General features: G+C 47.2%; 1 protein-coding gene across 5 annotated transcripts in view; it reads right to left on the bottom strand.

Annotated features, from left to right (window-relative positions):
* The window catches only part of LOC110532685 (formin-like protein 3), a 101,666-nt gene that overhangs the window by 37,583 nt on the left and 38,772 nt on the right, over positions 1-25,311 (bottom strand). For all 5 annotated transcript variants that reach the window (XR_016483407.1, XM_036988710.2, XM_090185211.1 and 2 more), the window contains exons 2-8: positions 16,637-16,720; positions 15,488-15,645; positions 5,652-5,735; positions 3,920-4,066; positions 2,871-2,979; positions 2,544-2,620; positions 1,584-1,677 (exon numbers count right to left, since the gene is read on the bottom strand). Coding sequence is in view for 4 of the 5 variants with exons in the window: in XM_036988710.2 (XP_036844605.1) it covers positions 1,584-1,677; positions 2,544-2,620; positions 2,871-2,979; positions 3,920-4,066; positions 5,652-5,735; positions 15,488-15,645; positions 16,637-16,720 (753 nt within the window). In the remaining variant the exon portion in view is untranslated. The remainder of the gene's footprint in view (positions 1-1,583; positions 1,678-2,543; positions 2,621-2,870; positions 2,980-3,919; positions 4,067-5,651; positions 5,736-15,487; positions 15,646-16,636; positions 16,721-25,311) is intronic.

Genomic DNA, 25,311 nt, shown 5'->3' on the forward strand with positions numbered 1-25,311 from the left:
CTTCTATTTTGAAAGCTCCCTGTTCCATTGCATGCCTTCCCTCCATTTAAAGGGATATCAACCAGATTCATTGTCCTATGGCTCCCACATGGTCTGAACAGTCTTTAGACATAGTTTCAGGCTTTTATTCTGAAAAATTAGTGAGAAAGATCACATTGCGTCAGTGGATGGCTGGGTGCCAGCAGAGTTTTGCATGCGCAAGTAGCTTGGAGCAGACATTTTCTCTCTCTCTCCTATTGAAAATGCGGTTGAAATATTATCGATTATTTATTGTAAAAACAACCTGAGGATTGATTATAAAAACCGTTTGACATGTTTCTACGAACTTTATGGATACTATTTGGAATTTTCGTCTGCCCCGTCGTGACCGCTCGAGCCTGTGGATTTCTGAACATACCGCGCCAACCAAATGGAGGTATTTTGGATATAAAAATAATCTTTATGGAACAAAAGGAACATTTATTGTTTAATTGTAAGGGTTCTCGTCCTCCTCTTCTGATGAGGAGTAGCGAGAAGGATCGGAGGACCAATGCGCAGCGTGGTAAGTGTCCATAATGTTTTAAATAAAGACAATAGAACACTCGAACAAAACAACAAACGATGACGTGAATATACAAAACCGACAACAGTACCGTGTGGACCACTCACACGGAAAACAAACACCCACAACCCAAAAGTGAAACCCAGGCTACCTAAGTATGATTCTCAATCAGGGACAACGATTGACAGCTGCCTCTGATTGAGAACCATACTAGGCCGAACACAGAAATCCCAAATTATAGAAAAACTAACATAGACAATCCAACCAACTCACGCCCTGACCATACTAAAACAAAGATATAATGACAGAACTAAGGTCAGAACGTGACAGTAACTGGGAGTCTCGTGAGTGCAAACATCCAAAGATCATCAAAGGAAAGCGATTCATTTTATTGCTTTTCTGACTTTCGTGACCAATCTACTTTGCTGCTGGATGGATGGATTAATAACAAGCTAAGCTGTGTTTTGCTATATTGCACTTGTGATTTCATGAAAATTAAATATTTTTTGTAATTTAATTTGAATTTGGCGCTCTGCAATTCAGCGGATGTTGACGAAAATGATCCCGCTAGCGGGATGAGTGCGCCAAGAAGTTAACCACTCAACACAGAATAGCCGCATGTGCGCACTCCCTCAAATCGTTTGGAGAAAATATTTAGAATACTTATTTTCCACCATAATTTGCAAATAAATTCATTAAAAATCCTATTTTTTTTTCTAATTTTCTCTGTCATAGTTGAAGTGTACCTATGATGAAAATTACAGGCCTCTCTCATCTTTTTAAGTGGGAGAACTTGCACAATTGGTGGCTGACTAAATACTTTTTTGCCCCACTGTATGTGTGAAAGCTAGGAGATGCTAAATGTGTTTATGTTAATTTAAGGGTCAATCACCATGAGACTGACAGTTATTTGCTTGACAATCACCACCACAGCCCTAAACCCAATCCACCTGGCACACAATCAAACCCTGAAAGTATCTGAATCAGATCTGGTGGATGAACTATTGTTAGCATTTTCCTGTAGATGTGTGCTGTACTGCACCTCTTTGAAGTTGTCGAAGGCAGAGAGTATGATCTCATGGCCTCCTCTAACCAGACACACCGCAGCCAGCAGCTCCAGAACCAGGGCTTTAGTCCTGTAGACAAAACAAAAAACAAACTGTATTCCACCTGTATGTGGTTCACGTCCACCACACTATGGCTTTGATACATTTAATCTATAAAGATATGTCATCTCTCCATCAACTGTATACATTCTAAACACTTGGTAAAGCACTGCATGAAGACATAGAGAAGCTGTAATGCATAAATCCATACTTTGATGTTTAACACCCACATAGAAGCAGGATAGCAGGGACGGATCGCGGCTCTAGCAGAACTTATGCTAAAAGAGGTCATTATGACGCTTTAACACTGTAATCCCCTCTATACTAAACATTCCTCTAACACACTGGATGTATAACGGGGCTTGTCCCAAATGGCACCCTATTCCCTACATGGTGCACTACTTTTGACCAGCGCCCTATTGGCCCTTCTCAAAAGTAGTGCACTAAATAAGGAATAGGGTGCAATTTTGGATGCAAATCATTCCTTTGCCAGATGGGAGCCCCCCACCCAACTTCACAGAGAAGCCAATGGGAGCCCCCCCCCCAACTTCACAGAGAATGCCGATGGGAGCCCCCCGCGCCCCGTGGAGAAGGAGAGGTGTATCATATGAACAGGCTGATCAAATGTTTCACCTTTTGCCTGACCTACACCTTGATCTACACCCTGACCCACCCTTAATACTCTCAAGCTGGCGAGGTGGCCTGAGTTCTTACCTTGACCTCTTATTGTGGGTCAGACTTGTGCATACAAGGACTGCCTCCTTGCTTGGCTCATCCTCACTTGTGACAAGGGTTTTCTCTGCACTAACTTGGTTTGTATAAGAATCTTTATAAGAATATTTTACAATGGCTATTCTCAAGCTAAGGAGGCAGGGCCGGGCCTGAGTTCTGCTCACCTCGAGTTCCTATTGTTCAGACTGAGGGCTATTTCGTTGACTGCGTGTGCGTGCGACATGACCAGGTTGAAGCCATACTGGAGAGAGAGGAAACAGAGATACAACCAGATGTGGTCAAACAGAAGAACACTCTCCTCTGTGGCGGCTCATACAGGAAACATTACACACATCTACAGCAGACTCAGCAGACAGCAGACTCTTAAATAGAAAATTAGGCTGCATATGCCCTTTCCATTTGTTTTGTAACGAGAGAGAATAGTGATTTGTGGTTATAATGTATATTGGTGACAGGGGGTTGCTTTGATAGTGGATATCCCCAGTCAGTACCTGGTAGTTCATTATGGCTCGCAAGCACATGATGCAAACGTGCACGTCGTCCTTCTGGCTCACGAGTAGTGAGTTCTTGATGGTTTTGCTGTTCGGTGCTGTGCCATAGCTGCAACAGAGGGCAAAGGTCAACAACAACATGTTTTTATTCAATCTTTAGTTATCATACGACAAAAACAACAACAACAACAACGTATGATTCCACTTCATTGTTCTTGGTTGATCTAAACAGTCAGAGCCCATCTTCATTGTGCGTTCATATTGTGTTTTGTGACATCTTGATTTGGAACAGCAGGAAGTGAGGTATAAATGAGGCTCAGTGCTGCACAATATCTGGCAGCCATGTGACTGTATCTACTGGGTTTGTGCTCCAGCACCACCAAGCTCAAAGTGAATCACAGAGGGTATTTGGCAGAGCAGAGGGACCCGAAATGGCCCATGTGGTTACTGATGCATTCTGGGTGGTTTCCTGACACCCGTTTGTCCCCAGGCTTATGTCTGTGCGTCACAGAGCAGTCTATCCTCCACATCCTCTCATCTTTCTGTCTCTCTCTTTTCTCGCCTATATCTTTTCTGCTTCTGCTTTTTGATACAGAATCTCCTGGGTCTCCTCTCTCTGGCTTGATGTGCTCACTGGATGAAGAATCACAGGGCAGACGGCCCACATGTGGAGCTCAGAACAGCTGAGCCTAATCTGTCCATGACAGAACAGTGGAACACATCTGGATGGAGGAAGACCATCAAACATGGAAGGAAACGCACAGTGCAGACGGCCAAAAAACAACCATTCTGTCTCCGTCTCTGTCCCTGTAACAGCAGACAGATTAACCCACAACCCCCTGCAGTGAGTTCAGGAGTGACGACTCTTATCATCTTATCCTATCACGTCCTCTCCAGACCCAGACAGCTCAACATCATGCCACCAGCATCATCATCATCATCATAGCAGAGGACTAGCTGACATGCTAACATGCTGACATACGTCAGGGCCAAGGGTTAATGGAGCAAGGCACAGTAACAGCAGCAACACAGTAGTAAACGATACGTACCGGAGAACAGACTGGCGCGCAGAGCGGACCAGCGTGTTGCAGAAAGGCTGAGTGCTGCCCTGATGGAGATCCTCTATAGACCTACTCCAGGACTTAGACTTGTCCAGGGAAATCTCCTCCCCCATCTCCAGACCCTCAAAATTCAACCTGGGCAACGGACGGACAGACAAGCAGAAGGACGGACAGACAGACGGGTAGACATAGACAGACAGACAGACAGACAGACAGACAGACAGACAGACAGACAGACGGGCAGACGGGCAGATGGGCAGACAGACAGACGGGCAGACGGGCAGACGGACAGACGGACAGACGGACAGACGGACAGACGGACAGACGGGCAGACGGGCAGACAGACAGACAGACAGACAGACAGACAGACAGACGGGCAGACGGGCAGATGGGCAGACAGACGGGTAGACATAGACAGACAGACAGACAGACGGACAGACAGACGGGTAGACATAGACAGACAGACAGACAGACAGACAGACAGACAGACAGACAGACAGACGGGCAGATGGGCAGACAGACAGACAGACAGACAGACGGGTAGACATAGACAGACAGACAGACAGACAGACAGACAGACAGACAGACAGACAGACAGACGGGCAGATGGGCAGACAGACAGACAGACAGACAGACAGACGGGCAGATGGGCAGACAGACAGACAGACAGACAGACGGGTAGACATAGACAGACAGACAGACGGGCAGATGGGCAGACAGACAGACAGACAGACAGACAGACAGACAGACAGACAGACAGACAGACAGACGGGCAGATGGGCAGACAGACAGACAGACAGACAGACAGACAGACAGACAGACAGACAGACAGACGGGCAGATGGGCAGACAGACAGACAGACAGACAGACAGACAGACAGACAGACAGACGGGCAGACAGACAGACAGACAGACAGACAGACAGACAGACAGACAGACAGACAGACGGACAGACAGACGGGCAGACAGACAGACAGACAGACAGACAGACAGACAGACAGACGGGCAGACGGGCAGACGGGCAGACGGGGGTCGAAGTAGATTAGGTTAGAAATGCAGCTTGGTAAAAGGTCAAAGGTTATGTTATACAGTAGAACTGCACAGTAAAGCTTAGTGCAACACAGAGGTGACAGGCTCAGTCATTCCCATTCAGGTCCATAATATGCCAGCATGACAATATAAAAGCACAGACAATCAAGTCCAACCTATTTATTCCTTGTGTCACTACTTCTATTTTATTTAATTTTCAATCTTTATCTTTTACTCTGCATTGTTGGAAAAATACCCATAAGCAATGTTCCCTCTAAGATGCGCCACAGTAGCCCTGAGACTGCCGTGCAGAAAAGCAGCCCACAGAGACAAGCACGAGATTCGAGATTCTACCGCTGGCCAATCGGATGTCTCAGATGACCGTGTCTGCAGTAATAGTAGTAGTAGTACCAGGAATAAAAGAAAGCTATAGCAAAGTTCATACTGTGAGATTTCTAAACGTTTACAACAAGACTAGAGAGAGACCGTCAACGAATACAGTAATGAGCTGCTGTTTTTATGAGTGACTTCATGTTTAAGTTCTTACTCAGCACTGTCAACACTTTGTGTGTCCGTAGCTCCTATCTGTTTGTATCAACACTTCTTGGATCCAGTGCCAATCTGGTTAGGTAGCTAATTACTTCCAGTCTCCTGAAGATATGCTAAGCTTAGCTTAGGTTGTGTGTACTCACATGACAGCACACTGAGCAAAGGACAGGTACTCCACCAGGATATCAAGACCCCTGTTCTCATCGTTGAGGAACTCCCGGACCCACCTGGGTAACATGGAGAGTGAGGTTAGCGGGGCAGAATATTCAGGAGCCAGCACACCCTTAGGAACAGACAGGAAGGAGGAAGGAGAGAAGAACAGAGAAGAACAGAGAAGAACAGAGAGGAAGGAGAGAAGAACAGAGAGGAACAGAGAGGAACAGAGAAGAAGGAGAGAAGAACAGAGAAGAACAGAGAGGAACAGAGAGGAAGGAGGAAGGATAGAAGAACAGAGAGGAATAGAGAGGAAGGAGGAAGGAGAGAAGAACAGAGAGGAACAGAGAGGAAGGAGAGAAGAACAGAGAGGAACAGAGGAAGGAGGAAGGAGAGAAGAACAGAGAGGAAGGAGAGGAAGGAGAGAAGAACAGAGAGGAACATGGAGGAAGGAGAGAAGAACAGAGAGGAAGAGAGAGGAAGGAGAGAAGAAAAGAGAGGAAGGAGAGAGGAACATAGAGGAACAGAGAGTAAGGAGAGAAGAACAGAGAGGAAGGAGAGAAGAAAAGAAAGGAACAGAAAGTAAGGAGGAAGGAGAGAAGAACAGAGAGGAAGAGAGAGGAAGAGAGAGGAAGATAGAGGAAGAGAGAGGAAGGAGAGAAGAAAAGAGAGGAACAGAGAGGAAGGAGAGAAGAACAGAGAGGAAGGAGAGAAGAAAAGAGAGGAACAGAAAGGAAGGAGGAAGGAGAGAAGAACAGAGAGGAACAGAGAGGTAGGAGAGGAAGGAAAGAGGAAGAAAAGAGGAAGGAGAGAGGAACAGAGAGGTAGGAGAGGAAGGTTCCTCTCTCCTTCCTCTCTGTTCCTCTCTGTTCTTCTCTCCTTGCTCTCTGTTCCTCTCTCCTTCCTCTCCTACCTCTCTGTTCCGCTCTCCTTCCTCTTTTCTTCCTCTCTCCTTCGTCTCCTACCTCTCTGTTCCTCTCTCCTTGCTCTCTGTTCCTCTCTCCTTCCTCTCCTACCTCTCTGTTCCTCTCTCCTACCTCTCTCCTTCCTCTCTGTTCCTCTCTCCTTCCTCTCTGTTCCTCTCTCCTTCCTCTCCTACCTCTCTGTTCCTCTCTCCTTCCTCTCTGTTCCTCTATCCTACCGCTCTGTTCCTCTCTGTTCCTCACTGTTCCTCTCTCCTTCCTCTCTGTTCCTCTCTCCTTCCTCTCTGTTCCTCTCTCCTTGCTTTCTGTTCCTCTCTCCTTCCTCTCTGCCCCTCTCTGTTCCTCTCTGTTCCTCTCTGTTCCTATCTCCTTCCTCTCTCTTCCTCTCTGTTCCTCTCTGTTCCTCTCTCCTTCCTCGTTTCTTCCTCTCTGTTCCTCTCTCCTTCCGCTTTTCTTCCTCTCTGTTCCTCTCTCCTTCCTCTCTGTTCCTTTCTCCTTGCTCTCTGTTCCTCTCTCCTTCCTCTTTGTCCCTCTCTGTTCCTCTCTCTGTTCCTCTCTCCTTCCTCTCTGTTCCTCCTCTGTTCCTCTCTGTTCCTCTCTCCTTCCTCTCTGTCACTCTCTCCTTCCTCTTTGTCCCTCTCTGATCCTCTCTGTTCCTCTCTCCGTCCTCTCTGTTCCTCTCTCCTTGCTCTCTGTTCCTCTCTGTTCCTCTCTCCTTCCTCTCTGTCCCTCTCTCCTTCCTCTCTGTTCCTCTCTCCTTCCTCTCTGTTCCTCTGTTCTTCTCTCCTTGCTCTCTGTTCCTCTCTCCTTCCTCTCTGTTCCTCTCTCCTTGCTCTCTGTTCCTCTCTGTTCCTCTCTCCTTCCTCTCTGTCCCTCTCTCCTTCCTCTGTTCCTCTGTTCCTCTCTCCTTCCTCTCTGAGGAGGAACAGAGAAGTAGGAGAGGAAGGAGAGAGGGACATAGAGGAAGGAGAGAGGGACAGAGAGGAACAGAGAGGAACAGAAAGGAAGGAGAGAGGAACAGAGAGGAAGGAGAGAGGAACAGAGAAGTAGGAGAGGAAAGAGAGAGGAACATGGAGGAAGGAGAGAGGAACAGAAGAAGGAGAGAGGAACAGAGAGGAAGGAGAGAGGAACAGAGAGGAAGGAGAGAGGAACAGAGGAAGGAGAGAGGCACAGAGAGGAAGGAGAGAGGAACAGAGAAGTAGGAGAGGAAGGAGAGAGGGAGATAGAGGATGGAAAGAGGAACCGAGAGGAAGGGGAGAAGCACAAGGACAGGCAGAGACTGAACACACTAGCTACTCACATTCCTGAAAACTGTAAAAGCCTGCACAAAATGGGGTCCCCCCCACTCCCCTCCACCCCACTACACCCCTGACAGAGAGAGAAAGGACTTGGCAAGGCTCCAGATTTCCTCTTCATTTAACTCCAGCTTTCTGGAAGGTGAAAAAGAAAGTCCAAGCAAAGGAATTCCTGTTTCGGTGAGATAAATAATATGGAAGGCATATGGTATGGCTGAGAGAGGGGACTGGGCTGAGAGAGGGGACTGGGCTGAGAGAGGGGACTGGGCTGATAGAGGGGACTGGGCTGAGAGAGGGGACTGGGCTGATAGAGGGGACTGGGCTGAGAGAGGGGACTGGGCTGATAGAGGGGACTGGGCTGAGAGAGGGGACTGGGCTGATAGAGGGGACTGGGCTGAGAGAGGGGACTGGGCTGAGAAAGGGGACTGGGCTCAGAGAGGGGACTGGGCTGAGAGAGGGGACTGGGCTGATAGAGGGGACTGGGCTGAGAGAGGGGACTGGGCTGATAGAGGGGACTGGGCTGAGAGAGGGGACTGGGCTGAGAGAGGGGACTGGGCTCAGAGAGGGGACTGGGCTGAGAGAGGGGACTGGGCTGATAGAGGGGACTGGGCTGAGAGAGGGGACTGGGCTGAGAGAGGGGACTGGGCTGAGAGAGGGGACTGGGCTGAGAGAGGGGACTGGGCTGATAGAGGGGACTGGGCTGAGAGAGGGGACTGGGCTGAGAGAGGGGACTGGGCTGAGAGAGGGGACTGGGCTGAGAGAGGGGACTGGGCTGAGAGAGGGGACTGGGCTGATAGAGGGGACTGGGCTGAGAGAGGGGACTGGGCTGAGAGAGATATGTGAGAGGATATGAGAGATATGAGAGGATATGTGTGCAACAAAAGGTCAACATTCACCTTCTTCTACCATTTCTGTCAAGCCGTTTACACATACAGTTTGACCCATACGTTGATAAATCCAACGTATACACCACCCAGAATGCACTGCAACTACCTCTGCAACGCAATACTGCAAAGCAAACGCAGCGTTTCATTGGAAATTAATGTAATTCTGGTGTACCAAAATGCAATGACACTGTCTGTTTGTTCGAAGCGTTAGCCTCAAGACCTCTGCTCCCCCCTTAGGAAACCACAGGGGAGTAGAATTGGGGTAAAAGGTTCCAAAAATAGCCACAATATTTTGGTTAGGGATGTAACTGGGACATGGGACTGTTTGGTTACAAAATAACCTGGAGAGCCAATGGTGAGGCAGAAAGGAAGGCCCATTGCCCCTATGTAAGGGAGAGAGAGAGAGAAGGGAGGGAGAGAGAGAGGGAGAGAGAGAGAAGAGAGGGGTGAGAGACAGAGGGGTGAGAGACAGAGACAGTGATGCAGCTTAAGCCCCACCCTCTTCAACATATATATCAACGAATTGGCGAAGGCACTAGAATGGACTGCAGCACCCGGACTCACCCTACTAGAATCTGAAGTCAAATGTCTACTGTTTGCTGATGATCTGGTGCTTCTGTCCACAAACAAGGAGGGTCTACAGCAGCACATAGATCTTCTGCTCAGACTTGGGCCCTGCCAGTAAATCTCAGTAAGACAAAAATAATGGTGTTCCAAAAAAGGTCCAGTCGCCAGGACCACAAATACAAATTCCATCTAGACACCGTTGCCCTAGAGCACACAAAGAAACATACAGGAACTCAAATCCTTCTGTTCACCTGATTTAGAATTCCTCACAATCAAATGTAGACCGCATTATCTACCAAGAGAATTCTCTTCGATTATAATCACAGCCGTATATATCCCCCCCCAAGCAGACACATCGATGGCTCTGAACGAACTTTATTTAACTCTCTGCAAACTGGAAACAATTTATCCGGAGGCTGCATTCATTGTAGCTGGGGATTTTAACAAGGCTAATCTGAAAACAAGACTCCCCAAATTTTATCAGCATATCGATTGCGCAACCAGGGGAGGAAAGACCTTGGACCATTGTTACTCTAACTTCCGCGACGCATATAAGGCCCTGCCCCGCCCCCCTTTCGGAAAAGCTGACCACGACTCCATTTTGTTGATCCCTGCCTACAGACAGAAACTAAAACAAGAGGCTCCCACGCTGAGGTCTGTCCAACGCTGGTCCGACCAAGCTGACTCCACACTCCAAGACTGCTTCCATCACGTGGACTGGGAGATCTTTCGTATTGCGTCAGATAACAACATTGACCAATACGCTGATTCGGTGTGCGAGTTCATTAGAACGTGCGTTGAAGATGTCGTTCCCATAGCAACGATTAAAACATTCCCTAACCAGAAACCGTGGATTGATGGCAGCATTCGTGTGAAACTGAAAGCGCGAACCACTGCTTTTAATCAGGGCAAGGTGTCTGGTAACATGACCGAATACAAACAGTGCAGCTATTCCCTCCGCAAGGCTATCAAACAAGCTAAGCGCCAGTACAGAGACAAAGTAGAATCTCAATTCAACGGCTCAGACACAAGAGGCATGTGGCAGGGTCTACAGTCAATCACGGACTACAGGAAGAAACCCAGCCCAGTCACGGACCAGGATGTCTTGCTCCCAGGCAGACTAAATAACTTTTTTGCCCGCTTTGAGGACAATACAGTGCCACTGACACGGCCTGCAACGAAAACATGCGGTCTCTCCTTCACTGCAGCCGAGGTGAGTAAGACATTTAAACGTGTTAACCCTCGCAAGGCTGCAGGCCCAGATGGCATCCCCAGCCGCGCCCTCAGAGCATGCGCAGACCAGCTGGCCGGTGTGTTTACGGACATATTCAATCAATCCCTATACCAGTCTGCTGTTCCCACATGCTTCAAGAGGGCCACCATTGTTCCTGTTCCCAAGAAAGCTAAGGTAACTGAGCTAAATGACTACCGCCCCGTAGCACTCACATCCGTCATCATGAAGTGCTTTGAGAGACTAGTCAAGGACCATATCACCTCCACCCTACCTGACACCCTAGACCCACTCCAATTTGCTTACCGCCCAAATAGGTCCACAGACGATGCAATCTCAACCACACTGCACACTGCCCTAACCCATCTGGACAAGAGGAATACCTATGTGAGAATGCTGTTCATCGACTACAGCTCGGCATTCAACACCATAGTACCCTCCAAGCTCGTCATCAAGCTCGAGACCCTGGGTCTCGACCCCGCCCTGTGCAACTGGGTACTGGACTTCCTGACGGGCCGCCCCCAGGTGGTGAGGGTAGGCAACAACATCTCCTCCCCGCTGATCCTCAACACTGGGGCCCCACAAGGTTGCGTTCTGAGCCCTCTCCTGTACTCCCTGTTCACCCACGACTGCGTGGCCACGCACGCCTCCAACTCAATCATCAAGTTTGCGGACGACACAACAGTGGTAGGCTTGATTACCAACAACGATGAGACGGCCTACAGGGAGGAGGTGAGGGCCCTCGGAGTGTGGTGTCAGGAAAACAACCTCACACTCAACGTCAACAAAACTAAGGAGATGATTGTGGACTTCAGGAAACAGCAGAGGGAACACCCCCCTATCCACATCGATGGAACAGTAGTGGAGAGGGTAGCAAGTTTTAAGTTCCTCGGCATACACATCACAGACAAACTGAATTGGTCCACTCACACAGACAGCATCGTGAAGAAGGCGCAGCAGCGCCTCTTCAACCTCAGGAGGCTGAAGAAATTCGGCTTGTCACCAAAAGCACTCACAAACTTCTACAGATGCACAATCGAGAGCATCCTGTCGGGCTGTATCACCGCCTGGTATGGCAACTGCACCGCCCTCAACCGTAAGGCTCTCCAGAGGGTAGTGAGGTCTGCACAACGCATCACCGGGGGCAAACTACCTGCCCTCCAGGACACCTACACCACCCGATGTCACAGGAAGGCCATAAAGATCATCAAGGACATCAACCACCCGAGCCACTGCCTGTTCACCCCGCTATCATCCAGAAGGCGAGGTCAGTACAGTTGCATCAAAGCTGGGACCGAGAGACTGAAAAACAGCTTCTATCTCAAGGCCATCAGACTGTTAAACAGCCACCACTAACACTGAGTGGCTGCTGCCAACACACTGACACTGACTCAACTCCAGCAACTTTAATAATGGGAATTGATGGGAAATGATGTAAATATATCACTAGCCACTTTAAACAATGCTACCTTATATAAATGTTACTTACCCTACATTATTCATCTCATATGCATACGTATATACTGTACTCTATATCATCGACGGTATCCTTATGTAATACATGTATCACTAGCCACTTTATACTATACTATGCCACTTTGTTTACATACTCATCTCATTTGTACATACTGTACCCGATACCATCTACTGTACCTTGCCTATGCTGCTCTGTACCATCACTCATTCATATATCCTTATGTACATATTCTTTATCCCCTTACACTGTGTACAAGACAGTAGTTTTGGAATTGTTAGTTAGATTACTTGTTATTACTGCATTGTCGGAACTAGAAGCACAAGCATTTCGCTACACTCGCATTAACATCTGCTAACCATGTGTATGTGACAAATAAAATTTGATTTGATTTGATTTGATTTGATTTGATTTGATACCTTGGCCTAAACATCAGCGGCAGAGGTAACTTCCACAAAGCTGTGGAAGCTGTGGAAGTTATCTGTTATCTTCTTGCCTTCTTGAAGGCAAGAAGGGCCTTCTATGGCATCAAAAGGAACATAAAATTCGACATACCAATTAGGATCTGGCTAAAAATACTTGAATCAGTTATAGAACTCATTGCCCTTTATTGTTAGGTCTGGGGTCCGATATGTGTGACCTGTTGCCACAAGAAAAGGACAACCAGTGAAGAACAAACACCATTATAAATATAACCCATATTTATGTTAATTTATTTTCTCTTTTGCACTTTAACCATTTGCATATTGTTGCAACACTTGTATGAGTGTAATATTTACTGTTCACTTTTTATTGTTTATTTAACTTTTGTTGATTATCTATTTCACTTGCTTTGGCAATGTAAACATATGTTTCCCGTGCCCCTTAAATTGAAATTTAATTGAGAGAGGTGAGCAGAGAAACAGAGGAAGAGAGAGAAGCAGTGAGATTGGGTGTAGGGAGGAGTAAAGGGCAGGAGAGGGAGGAGTAAAGGGCATGAGGGGGAGGAGTAAAGGAGAGAAGGGGGAGGAGGGGGAGGAGAAGGAGGCACGCTTGTTCAGTTTCCTGTCTACCAGCCCCCTCCCTCTCTCTCCCCTCCCTCCCTCTCCCCCTCTCTCTTTCTACCTCTCTTCCCCTCTCTACCTCTCTTCCCCTCTCTCCCATCTCTTGCCCTCCCTCCCTCTCCCCCTCTCTCTTTCTCCCATCTCTTCCCCCCTCTCCTATCTCTTCCCCTCCCTCCCTCTCTCCCTCTCTCTTTCTTCCTCCCTTCCCCTCTCTACCTCTCTTCCCCTCTCTCCCATCTCTTGCCCTCCCTCCCTCTCCCCCTCTCTCTTTCTCCCATCTCTTCCCCCCTCTCCTATCTCTTCCCCTCCCTCCCTCTCTCCCATCTCTTGCCCTCCCTCCCTCCCTCCCCCTTCTTTTCCTGTCCAACCAGATGCTTTTTGAGATTGTTTTGGCAGTCTGAGGAATAACACGTCGTAGAGGGAGGGGCCAGGATTCAGAGACACGCAACAAACAGGGCTCTGTTCCACTGACTCTATTCTGCCCACTAAACTACAGCCTTTGTCTGAAAATAGCATCCCTATTCTTTTACTATGTCTTTCTAGGAAAAACTTCAGAACACAAGACTTGATGAAAATGTAATAGGTATTACTCTTGGAGCCATGCCCTGAATACAATGACAGACTGGGGAGGCTGGGGAGACTGGGGAGGCTGGGGAGTCTGGGGAGACTGGGGAGGCTGGGGAGACTGAGGAGACTGGGGAGGCTGGGGAGACTGGGGAAGCTGGGGAGGCTGGGGAGACTGGGGAGGCTGGGGAGACTGGGGAGGCTGGGGAGAGGGAGTCTGAGGAGGCTGGGGAGACTGGGGAGAGGGAGACTGGGGAGACTGGGGAGGCTGGGGAGACTGGGGAGGCTGGGGAGACTGGGGAGACTGGGGAGGCTGGGGAGACTGGGGAGGCTGGGGAGACTGGGGAGACTGGGGAGGCTGGGGAGACTGGGGAGACTGGGGAGAGTTGGGGAGGCTGGGGAGACTGGGGAGGCTGGGGAGACTGGGGAGACTGGGGAGGCTGGGGAGACTGGGGAGGCTGGGGAGACTGGGGAGACTGGGGAGGCTGGGGAGACTGGGGAGACTGGGGAGAGTTGGGGAGGCTGGGGAGACTGGGGAGGCTGGGGAGGCTGGGTAGACTGGGGAGGCTGGGGAGACTGGCGAGAGGGAGGCTGGGGGGGCTGGGGAGACTGGGAAGGCTGGGGAGACTGGGGAGACTGGGGAGAGGGAGACTGGGAAGGCTGAGGAGACTGGGGAGAGGGAGACTGGGGAGGCTGGGGAGGCTGGGGAGACTGGGGAGGCTGGGGAGAGGGAGACTGGGGAGACTGGGGAGGCTGGGGAGACTGGGGAGGCTGGGGAGACTGGGGAGACTGGGGAGGCTGGGGAGACTGGGGAGACTGGGGAGGCTGGGGAGACTGGCGAGAGGGAGGCTGGGGAGGCTGGGGAGACTGGGAAGGCTGGGGAGAGGGAGACTGGGGAGAGGGAGACTGGGAAGGCTGGGGAGACTGGGGAGACTGGGGAGAGGGAGACTGGGGAGACTGGAGAGGCTGGGGAGACTGGGGAGGCTGGGGAGACTGGGGAGGCTGGGGAGGCTGTGGAGGCTGGGGAGACTGGGGAGACTGGGGAGACTTGGGGAGACTGGGGAGACTGGGGAGGCTGGGGAGGCTGGGTAGACTGGGGAGACTGGGAAGGCTGGGGAGACTGTGGAGGCTGGGGAGCCTGGGGAGACTGGGGAGGCTGGGAAGATTGGGGAGTCTGGGGAGACTGGGGGGGCTGGGGAGATTGGGGAGGCTGGGGAGACTGGCAAGAGGGAGACTGGGGGGGCTGGGGAGACTGGGAAGGCTGGGGAGACTGGGGAGACTGGGGAGAGGGAGACTGGGAAGGCTGGGGAGACTGGGGAGACTGGGGAGAGGGAGACTGGGGAGAGGGAGACTGGGAAGGCTGGCAGGACAAAACAATAGGAGTTAAAAGTGATCTGTGTGCCAGGGCTTACGTCGATCAGGGCAGCAGGAAAACAAGCTGTAGGTCCCTCGGACAGGAAGAGGAAGAGCACAGAAAGGCCCTTTATTTCTTAAAGGGGAGGGGAGATCATGGAATTGTTTCTTAAAGGTAAAATAATAATGAAGATCATTTCCCATCAGCCTTCACTTCCGTAGTAGCCAGTATTCTTCTAGCAGTCCCCCGCCCCAGGAGTAACATTATAGCACTACATTGAGGAATTAGGACAAGTCACATCAATCTCTGGTGAATATCATGTAAAAAGGGACTATAGTGTTGGTGATCTAATGTACTCTGACTCTCATTGGAGAGGAGAGGAGAGGAGAGGAGAGGAGAGGAGAGGAGAGGAGAGGAGAGGAGAGGAGAGGAGAGGAGAGGAGAGGAGAGGAAAGGAGAGGAGAGGAGGGTGGAGAATAGATCATCACCCTATGTGATTGGTCCTCAGTGATATCTCCAGTTCCCTCAGAACCTTAGTGGATTCCTGGACCCGCCTTCGGAACTTCTTGCGTGTGACTCCTGGGTCTAAGTAGCCCCGTAGCTTGGAGATGTAGGCATGAGGAGGGTTCTTCACCTGAAACCGTTCCTAAAAGAACACACCGGGAAGAGGGAGGACAGAGTGAGCAGCGCAGCGTAAAAGGTTTATAATCATCATGAAGTGAAAACTAAACCTACACTGGAAATATATATGTTTCTATCAAAACTATTAGCATTGCTTCATAGCTATTGGTTTCTGAATAGACCAGACGTTTGGGATTGTAGAGCTGTAGTTGTGGGTTTGTAGAGGTGTAGTTGTGGGTTTGTAGAGGTGTAGTTGTGGGTTTGTAGAGGTGTAGTTGTGGGTTTGTAGTGTAGTTGTGGGTTTGTAGAGGTGTAGTTGTGGGATTGTAGAGGTGTAGTTGTGGGTTTGTAGAGGTGTAGTTGTGGGTTTGTAGAGGTGTAGTTGTGGGTTTGTAGAGGTGTAGTTGTGGGTTTGTAGAGGTGTAGTTGTGGGTTTGTAGTGTAGTTGTGGGTTTGTAGAGGTGTAGTTGTGGGATTGTAGAGGTGTAGTTGTGGGTTTGTAGAGGTGTAGTTGTGGGTTTGTAGAGGTGTAGTTGTGGGTTTGTAGAGGTGTAGTTGTGGGTTTGTAGAGGTGTAGTTGTGGGTTTGTAGAGGTGTAGTTGTGGGTTTGTAGAGGTGTAGTTTTGGGTTTGTAGAGGTGGAGTTGTGGGCTTGTAGAGGTGTAGTTGTGGGTTTGTAGAGGTGGAGTTGTGGGCTTGTAGAGGTGGAGTTGTGGGCTTGTAGAGGTGTAGTTGTGGGTTTATAGAGGTGTAGTTGTGGGTTTGTAGAGGAGGTGTAGTTGTGGGTTTGTAGAGGTGTAGTTGTGGGTTTGTAGAGGTGGAGTTGTGGGCTTGTAGAGGTGGAGTTGTGGGCTTGTAGAGGTGTAGTTGTGGGTTTATAGAGGTGTAGTTGTGGGTTTGTAGAGAAGGTGTAGTTGTGGGTTTGTAGAGGTGTAGTTGTGGGATTGTTGAGGTGTTTGTTGTGGGATTGTTCACTTGTAGTAACCTACATGTGTTGTAGTTTTTAAAGGAGTTTACCTGGTCACAGATGAGGTCCCATTTCTTGTCATTATCATACTGTCTGAGGAGTCTGGCTTTGTCAGGAGGAAGGTTCATGGAATTCTGAAAACACAAGACAATATTTCATCAGTCACACCCCAATGCAATATCAGTGCAGACAGCTTTGTTGAACCATTCATTGATAATTTCATCATAATTCATAATTTCATGACCGTTCCAGAGCTGACGACCCTGCCTCAGTATATTGTGTTGTTTGAGGCCAGTTTAGTGTCTTTTAGGGCCTTGGACGGGTCAACACGTCCTGTCCCGAATCCTGGGCAGTGACACAGGCATATGATCTCACTTCCTGTTGATTTGAGCTCATCCAAAACCCTCAAATGTGTCCCAAATGGAATCCTATTCTCTATATAGTGCACTACTTTAGACCAGAGCCCTATGGGCCCTATGGACCCTGGTCGAAAGTACTGCACTATGCAGGGAATAGGGTAGACTTTGGGTTGCAGCCCTCCTCTGCGGTTGGTTGCAACAAGCTTCTAGAACTTTCAGTCCGTCTACAATGCCCCTTTTAACCACATGCTATACGGACTACAGCCTCTCTGTCTGTCTATCAGAGAGGAATAGTACTACCTTCTGATGACTGTCACTTATCAAGAAATTAAAACACATAACATGAGAACTGAGAGCCACAGGACAGGCAACATCACAGTTTTACTACTATGGCCCAAACGAGGTCATTCAACATGACTGCTCTAGTCTCATTTGTTGTTTAAGTGTGTGTGTGTGTGTGTGTGTGCTCTGTTCTCTCAGTCAGCCTCAGACTTGGGACTCCCCCCATTTTACATTCCAAATACAGAGCCCCGCAGCCACGACACACACACATGCGGTCACGCACGCAAACAAGCATGCGAGTACAAACACACACGCACCAACACACGCACACAATGACACGCACACCACAAACTGCCTGTCAGCTTGATCGATGTATGGCCTTCCCCCCTGGCCTCTCCCCTGGCCTCTCCCCTGGCCTCCCCCGTGGCCTCCCCCTGGCCTTTCCTGGCCTCTCCCCTGACCTCCCCCTGGCCTCTCCCCTGGCCTCCCCCCTGGCCTCCTCCCTGGCCTCACCCCCTGGCTTCCCCCCTGTCCTCTCCCCTGGCCTCTCCCCTTGCCTCCCCCTGGCCTCTCCTGGCCTCCCCCTGGCCTCTCCCCTGACCTCCCCCTGGCCTCCTCCCTGGCCTCCCCCTGGCCTTCCCCCTGGCCTTCCCCCTGGCCTCCCCCTGGCCTCTCCCCTGGCCTCCACCTGGCCTCCCCCTGGCCTCCACCTGGCCTCCCCCTGGTCTCTCCCTGGCCTCCCCCTGGCCTCCCCCCTGGGTTCCCCTTGGCCTCTCCCCTAGCCTCCCCCCTGGCCTCCCCCCTGGCCTCTCCCCTGGTCTCCCTCCCCTGGTCTTTCCTCGTTCATCTTTCCTTCTTGCATTTTCTCTCCTCGCCTCCTTCTCAAAACACACTGGAGGAGAAGAGGTGAGAGTCCTCCAGTGCAGTTGAGGAGGCGAGGAGATAGGAGGCGAGGAGATAGAGCTTTAACAGATGACAACCCAGTCTAGTCATGATCCTCTGGATCCTCCTTTAACCAGCAGTAGTACCTGTACTGCAACTCACCTTTTAGCTGGGAATGTGTACAAGATTAGTAGCACCAGCATCACCATGTATTATCATGTATTATCGTGTATTATCATGTATTATCATGTATTATCGTGTATTATCAGGTATTATCGTGTATTATCAGGTATTATCGTGTATTATCTATGCTTTGCTATTCCTATCCCTACAACGATTCATAGCAGTGGAATATCACATGTAAAGTGTATTTTTATTTATTTTCCACAGTGCGGTGGGGTGATTGGATCTTTCCATCAGCAACATTAATCATGTTGGACTGACTGTCTGAGGGGATGAATGAGGACCGTGGCACATTGCTTCTGTGCTGTGGAGTACTGCTGAGGTAGCCTGGAAATCCTGACAAAATCACACTACAGTAGTGAAACAAACATGAAACGGAGGTGAATACAGTCTGGATTTCCAGGCTACTGCTGAGGAAGAGTGCCATTGACTCAGACTTACATAAGATAGCAACTATAATAATTGATCCTTTGAATATTTACGATGAACTAGTAACATTTTCTGCCTTTTTTAAAAGAAGAAAAATAATTCAAGATTGAAACTGAAACTCTAAAAATTAAGAAAAATCATTCAACCAACAACAACAAAAATCTCTGAAAACTATATTGGTCCCTGACTGAGAACTATATTGGTCCCTGGGCCTGACTGACTGTAGAGGAGAGATCAGTCACAATGTGTTACAGTAGTGCTCTTTGACAAGACATTGCCTTCCAAATGACACTCTATCCCCAATACTATATATATACTATATAGTGCTATAATACTATATATATACTATATAGTGCTATAATACTATATAGTGCTATAATACTGTATATATACTATATAGTGCTATAATACTATATATATACTATATAGTGCTATAATACTATATATATACAATATACTGCTATAATACTATATCTATACTGTATAGTGCTATAATACTATATCTATACTATATAGTGCTATAATACTATATATATACTATATAGTGCTATAGTACTATATCTATACTATATAGTGCTATAATACTATATCTATACTATATAGTGCTATAATGCTATATATACTATAGTGCTATAATACTATATCTATACTATATAGTGCTATAATACTATATCTATACTATATAGTGCTATAATACTATATATATACTATATAATGCTATAATACTATATCTATACTATATAGTGCTATAATACTATATATATACTATATAGTGCTATAATACTATATCTATACTATATAGTGCTATAATACTATATCTATACTATATAGTGCTATAATACTATATATATACTATATAATGCTATAATACTATATCTATACTATATAGTGCTATAATACTATATATATACTATATAGTGCTATAATACTATATCTATACTATATAGTGCTATAATACTATATCTATACCATATAGTGCTATAATACTATATATATACTATATAGTGCTATAATACTATATCTATACTATATAGTGCTATAATACTATATCTATACTATATAGTGCTATAATACTATATCTATACTATATAGTGCTATAATACTATATATATACTATATAGTGCTTTAATACTATATCTATACTATATAGTGCTATAATACTATATCTATACTATATAGTGCTATAATACTATATCTATACTATATAGTGCTATAATACTATATATATACTATATAGTGCTATAATACTATATCTATACTATATAGTGCTATAATACTATATCTATACCATATAGTGCTATAATACTATATCTATACTATATAGTGCTATAATACTATATCTATACTATATAGTGCTATAATACTATATATATACTATATAGTGCTTTAATACTATATCTATACTATATAGTGCTATAATACTATATCTATACTATATAGTGCTATAATACTATATCTATACTATATAGTGCTATAATACTATATCTATACTATATAGTGCTATAATACTATATATATACTATATAGTGCTTTAATACTATATCTATACTACATAGTGTTATAATACTATATCTATACTATATAGTGCTATAATACTATATCTATACCATATAGTGCTATAATACTATATATATATACTATATAGTGCTATAATACTATATCTATACTATATAGTGCTATAATACTATATCTATACTATATAGTGCTATAATACTATATCTATACTATATAGTGCTATAATACTATATAGTGCTATAATACTATATCTATACTATATAGTGCTATAATACTATATATATACTATATAGTGCTATAATACTATATCTATACTATATAGTGCTATAATACTATATCTATACTATATAGTGCTATAATACTATATCTATACTATATAGGGGATAGAGTGCCATTTTAGACGCAGGCAGAAAATACACAGACGCTGAGCATTCCAGCCTCTGCCTTCCAAAACGCAGAAAAAACACAGACGCTGAGCATTCCAGCCTCTGCATTCCAAAATGCAGAAAAAACACAGACGCTGAGCAATCCAGCCTCTGCCTTCCAAAACGCAGAAAAAACACAGACGCTGAGCATTCCAGCCTCTGCCTTCCAAAACGCAGAAAAAACACAAACGCTGAGCATTCCAGCCTCTGCCGTGCAATACACAGAAAAAACACAGACGCAGAGCAATCCAGCCTCTGCCTTCCAAAACGCAGAAAAAACACAGACGCTGAGCATTCCAGCCTCTGCCTTCCAAAACGCAGAGAAAACACAGACGCTGAGCATTCCAGCCTCTGCCTTCCAAAACGCAGAAAAAACACAGACGCTGAGCATTCCAGCCTCTGCATTCCAAAACGCAGAAAAAACACAGACGCTGAGCATTCCAGCCTCTGCCTTCCAAAACGCAGAAAAAACACAGACGCAGAGCAATCCAGCCTCTGCCTTCCAAAACGCAGAAAAAACACAGAAGCTGAGCATTCCAGCCTCTGCCTTCCAAAACGCAGAGAAAACACAGACGCTGAGCATTCCAGCCTCTGCCTTCCAAAACGCAGAAAAAACACAGACGCTGAGCATTCCAGCCTCTGCATTCCAAAACGCAAAAAAAACACAGCTGAGCATTCCAGCCTCTGCCTTCCAAAACGCAGAAAAAAACACAGACGCTGAGCATTCCAGATGTCCAGAATTAGGTTACACAAGGAATACGTCCTGTTTATAATGGTTACAAATTTGCTATAAATCCTCTCTCTCACAGTCTCTCTTTCCTCCCCCGCTTGTCTCTCTTGGGGGAGAATGTTATCTACAACACAGTCTCTCTCTCTCTCTCTCTCCACTTCAGAAGGACACACACAATCGAGGACTATTCATGTGTGAGCTGCCTCTCATTTATTCCAAATGTCAGAAACACAGTGGGAAACTGACCACAAAGTTTCATATTCAACACTACTAAAATATGTCTGACTCTCAGACAAAACAAACAAAGCTGATGACACTTGTGGGTTACCAAATCAAATCAAATGTAATTAGTCACATGTGCCGAATACAACAGGTGTAGTAGACCTTACAGTGAAATGCTTACTTACGAGCCCCTAACCAACAATGCAATTAAAAATATGAAAATATGAATAAGAATAAGAGATAAAAGTAACAAGTAAATAAATAGCAGCAGTAAAATAACAATAGCGAGACTATATTCAGGTGGGTACCGGTCCAGAGTCATTGTGCAGGGGCACCAGTTAGTTGAGGTAATATGTACATGTAGGTAGAGTTATTAAAGTGACTATGCATAGATGACAACAGAGAGTATCAGTGGTGTAGAGAGGGCGTGGGAAGGGCAATGCAAATAGTCTGGGTAGCCATTTGACTAGGTCTTCGGGAGTCTTATGGCTTAGGGGTAGAAGCTGTTTAGAAGCCTCTTGAACCTAGACTTGGCACTCCGGTACCACTTGCCCTGCGGTAGCAGAGAGAACAGTCTATGACTAGGGTGGCTGGAGTCTTTGACAATTGTTAGTGCCTTCCTCTGACACCGCCTGTATAGATGTCCTGGATGGCAGGAAGCTTGGTGATGTACTGGGCCGTATACACTACCCTCTGTAGTGCCTTGCGGTCGGAGGCCGAGCAGTTGCCATACCAGGCAGTGATGCAACCATGCTCTCGATGGTGCAGCTGTAGAGCCTTTTGAGGATCTGAGGACCCATGCCAAATCTTTTCAGTCTCCTGAGGAGGAATAGGTTTTGTCGTGCCCTCTTCATGACTGTCTTGATGTGCTTGGACCATGTTAGTTTTTGGTGATGCGGAACACAAGGAACTTGAAGCTTTCAACCTGCTCCACTGCAGCCCCGTCGATGAGAATGGGGGGATGCTCAGTCCTCTTTTTCCGGTAGTCCACAATCATCTCCTTTGTCTTGATCACGTTGAGGGAGAGGTTGTTGTCCTGGCACCACTCTCTGTCCTCCTCCCTATAGGCTGTCTCGTCGTTGTCTGTGATCAGGCCTAGTACTGGCAAATTTAATGATGGTGTTGGAGTCGTGCCTGGCCGTGCAGTCATGATGAACAGGGAGTACAGGAGGGGACTAACCACGCACCCCTGAGGGACCCCTGTGTTGAGGATCAGCGTGGCGGATGTGTTGTTATCTACCCTTACCACCTGGGGGCGGCCCGTCAGATCAGGAAGTCCACAAATACAGTAATGTTGTTTACCACTTCTGTTAGCTTCTTTATTTATTTATTTTTTATTTCACCTTTATTTAACCAGGTGGCCAGTCAAGAACAAGTTCTCATTTACAACTGCGACCTGGCGAAGATGGCAGGAAGCTTGGTGAGCGACACAAACAACAACACAGAGTTTCACATGGAATAAACAAACATACAGTCAATAACGTAATAGAAAAGTCGATATACAGTGTGTGCAAATGAGGTAAGGGAGGTAAGGCAATAAATAGGCCATAGTGGCGAAATAATTACAAATTAGCAATTTAGTGATAGATGTGCAGAAGATGAATGTGCAGGTAGACATACTGGGGTGCAAAGGAGCAACAACAAAAAATAACAGTATGGGGATGAGGTAGTTGGATGGCTATTTACAGATGAGCTATGTACAGGTGCAGTGATCTGTGAGCTGCTCTGATAGCTGGTGCTTAAAGTTAGATAGGTAGATATGAGTCTCCAGCTTCAGTGATTTTTGCAATTCGTTCCGGTCATTGGCAGCAGAAAACTGCTGCCGGCCAAAGGAGGAATTGGCTTTGGGGGTGACCAGTGAAATATACCTGCTGGAGCGCGTGCTACAGATGGGTGCTGCTATGGTGTCCAGTGAGCTGAGATAAGGCGGGGCTTTACCTAGCAGACTTATAGATGACCTGGAGCCAGTGGGTTTGGCGACGAATATGAAGCGAGGGCCAGCCAACGAGAGCATACAGGTCGCAGTGGTGGGTAGTATATGTGGCTTTGGTGAGAAAACAGATGGCACTGTGATAGACTGCATCCAATTTGCTGAGTAGAGTGGTGGAGAGTATTTTGTAAATGACATCGCCGAAGTCAAGGATCGGTAGGATAGTCAGTTTTACGAGGGTATGTTTGGCAGGGAGTACAGGGGGAGTACGTATGGGCCTTGTTGGAGAACTAATTATGTTTGCTAGGGACTATGGAGAGAGAAAGGTAGGGACTAGTGAGAGAGAGAGAGAGAGAGGTAGGGACTAGGGAGAGAGAGAGAGAGAGAGAGAGATAGGTAGGGACTAGGGAGAGAGAGAGAGGTAGGGACTAGTGAGCGAGAGAGAGAGAGAGTGTTAGGGACTAGGGAGAGAGAGTGAGTGCTCGTCATCGTGCTCGTCATCGTGCTCGTCATCGTGCTCGTCATCGTGCTCGTCATCGTGCTCATCATCATGCTCGTCATCGTGTTTGTCATCGTGGTCGTCATCGTGCTCGTCATCGTGCTCGTCATCGTGTTTGTCATCGTGCTCGTCATCGTGCTCGTCATCGTGCTCGTCATCGTGCTCGTCATCGTGCTCGTCATCGTGCTCGTCATCGTGTTTGTCATCGTGCTCGTCATCGTGCTCGTCATCGTGTTTGTCATCGTGCTCGTCATCGTGCTCGTCATCATGCTCGTCATCGTGCTCGTCATCGTGCTCGTCATCGTGCTCGTCATCGTGCTCGTCATCGTGCTCGTCATCGTGTTTGTCATCGTGCTCGTCATCGTGCTCGTCATCGTGCTCGTCATCGTGCTCGTCATCGTGCTCGTCATCGTGTTTGTCATCGTGTTGCCATTCCCATCCTATGACATTTGAGCTATTTTTTTCCAACAGCATATTGCAGTACAGTAGCCAGTGGGCAGGGATAATATGTATCCCATTGATCCATGGCACACAGGGCCTCAGCCTGGTAACAACACTGCCCTAATTCACCACACATCTAACATTTATTATCATAGCCTGGGACAGATCTGTTTGTGCTGTCTTGCCAATGACAATAGAATAGGCAGGATAGCACAAACAGGTCTGTGGCCAGGCTTTTGTTATCATCATCTATGGGCCACCCTGACCAGCTATAGCAGTTACATAATCACCAGAAGAGTTTCACAAAGGATTGGACTTCCATTGTAATCATGAGTGAGAAGAGAAAGAGCTGCCAGGATGAGGAGGCTGCAGAGAAAAGAAAGAGAGAGATTGAGAGAGGAGACAGACAGAAAAATAGAAAGAAAGAGAGAGATTGAGAGAGGAGACAGAGACAGGGAAAGAACGAGAGAGATTGAGAGAGGAGACAGAGAAAGAAAGAGAGAGATTGAGAGAGGAGACAGAGAAAGAATGAGAGAGATTGAGAGAGGAGACAGAGACAGATAAAGAACGAGAGAGATTGAGAGAGGAGACAGAGAAAGAACGAGAGAGATTGAGAGAGGAGACAGAGACAGAGAAAGAAAGAGAGAGATTGAGAGAGGAGACAGAGACAGAGAAAGAACGAGAGAGATTGAGAGAGGAGACAGAGACAGAGAAAGAAAGAGAGAGATTGAGAGAGGAGAGAGAGAGAGTCCCAGGTCAGGACCAGCCAAGTACCACAGAGATTCAGCACGCAGCACAGACGTCATAATCACCAGGGAACAGGGACTT

The sequence above is a fragment of the Oncorhynchus mykiss genome, chromosome 9 (genome assembly GCF_057628025.1).
Source record: "Oncorhynchus mykiss isolate SJ-2025 chromosome 9, ASM5762802v1, whole genome shotgun sequence".
NCBI classification, from domain to species: domain Eukaryota; kingdom Metazoa; phylum Chordata; class Actinopteri; order Salmoniformes; family Salmonidae; genus Oncorhynchus; species Oncorhynchus mykiss.